Genomic DNA, 1,676 nt, shown 5'->3' with positions numbered 1-1,676 from the left:
AGCTTCTGGACCTGCTTCTTGCCTCCCTTCATGGCGATCTGTTCAGCTTCATCCAGACGGTGCTGCAGATCTTTGATGGTCTGCTCCATGTTCTTCTTCATGCGCTCCAGGTGAGCGCTGGTGTCCTGCTCTTTCTTCAGCTCCTCAGCCATCATGGCAGCATCAGTGATGGCCTTCTTGGCCTTCTCTTCAGCATTTCTGCATTCCTGTAGCGAGTCCTCCACTTCAGATTGAAGCTGGACTGTATCACCCTCCAGCTTCTTCTTCTGGTTTATCAGGCTAGTGTTCTGCATGATTTTAAAATGAGATATTTGAGAGTTTGTGAAGCTGTTATTTTTCCATACAGAAAGTATCGTTACCTTTGAGATGTAGCCTCACCTGTGAGTGCAGTAGCTGCACCCGCTCACTAACATCCAGCAGCTCTTGCTCAGCAAGCTTGCGGCTTCGTTCGGTTTGCTCCAAAGCGGCCCTCAGTTCCTCCAGTTCTGCCTGAAGCAGGTTGTTGCGTCTTTCAACGATGGCCATGTTCTCTTTGAAATCATCGTTGGCCCGAACCGACTCATCCAGCTGAATTTGGCAATCCTTTACAGAATGGCAATAACTGTGAGCGCATACATGTATTTTTAGAGTATGTCTTGAAAATTAGTTTCTTCTGTTTGAGTTTACCTTCAGATGTGCATGAACAGACTTGAGTTGTTTCTGGGACTCAGCCGCCTGCCTGTTGGCTTGGCTAAGCTGGATCTCCATCTCGTTGAGGTCTCCCTCCATCTTCTTTTTCAGACGAAGGGCTTCATTCCTGCTGCGGCATTCGGCCTCAAGAGAACTCTGCAGGGTGTCGATTGTCCTCTGTAGGTTCCTCTTGCACTGCTCCATCTCCTCATCTTTCTCAGCCAGTTTACGTTCAATATCAGCTTTGATTTGATTGAATTCCAACTGGGCCCTTAAAATCTTGCCCTCTTCATGTTCCAGGGAAGCCTAGTGGAAAGAAACATACAGAGGTTTACAGCACATAATGATGTTCTTTTCAAATGCCTTTTATCATTTAACAAGGGTATGTACCTCCGCTTCTTCAAGTGCAGACTGAATCTCACTCTTTTCTTGTTCCAGCTGTTTTCGAAGCTTTTCCAGTTCATGGATATTTTTTCCACTCTCACCAAGTTGCTCAGTGAGGTCAGAAATTTCCTCTGTGTGACACCAAGCAGAGTAAAATAATTGGGTGGTACAATTTCACACAGAACATTTTTTTCAAACCTTTGCTGTAGATCTTACCCTGCAGATTCTTGTTCTCCCTCTTCATGGTCTCCAGATGGTCCAGAGACTCTTCATAGGAGTTTTTAAGTTTGAAAAGCTCAGTGCTCAATGCTCTTGCGTCCTTCTGGGAGTTTTCCAGCTCACACTGAGACTCTTCATATTTCTGCTTCCACTCGGACAAAACCTGCAGAGGAAAGACAGGTGAACAATAATCATCATTCTCTTTAATGGAAGAGAACTTGAAGCATAGTCATATTCACCTTTCAACATTAGCTAGTCTACCCCAGATATGATGACTCTACTTCATGGTATGTAAACTAACAGCACTTCACCTTGTCAAAGTTCCTTTGCTTCTTGTCCAGAGCAGCAGCAGCAGCATTAGACCTCTCCACATCCACCATGAGATCTTCGATCTCATTCTGCAG

The 1,676-nt window shown here is 45.2% G+C and overlaps 1 protein-coding gene across 1 annotated transcript; it reads right to left on the bottom strand.

Moving 5' to 3' along the window:
* Positions 1-5: 5 nt before the first annotated feature.
* LOC103133427 (myosin-6-like) lies at positions 6-1,670 on the bottom strand (the record flags this gene model as incomplete). The annotated part of the gene is made up of 6 exons (XM_007545174.1): positions 6-287; positions 379-582; positions 667-975; positions 1,060-1,184; positions 1,270-1,435; positions 1,584-1,670. Coding segments are annotated over 6 exons (1,173 nt in total), but the record flags the coding sequence as incomplete, so codon positions are not given.
* Positions 1,671-1,676: the final 6 nt, after the last annotated feature.

This window comes from Poecilia formosa, unplaced genomic scaffold (genome assembly GCF_000485575.1).
Source record: "Poecilia formosa unplaced genomic scaffold, Poecilia_formosa-5.1.2 Scaffold3278, whole genome shotgun sequence".
Lineage (NCBI taxonomy): Eukaryota > Metazoa > Chordata > Actinopteri > Cyprinodontiformes > Poeciliidae > Poecilia > Poecilia formosa.
The sequence above is the reverse complement of the archived record's forward strand: the minus strand, read 5'-3'. Positions and strand labels throughout refer to the sequence as shown.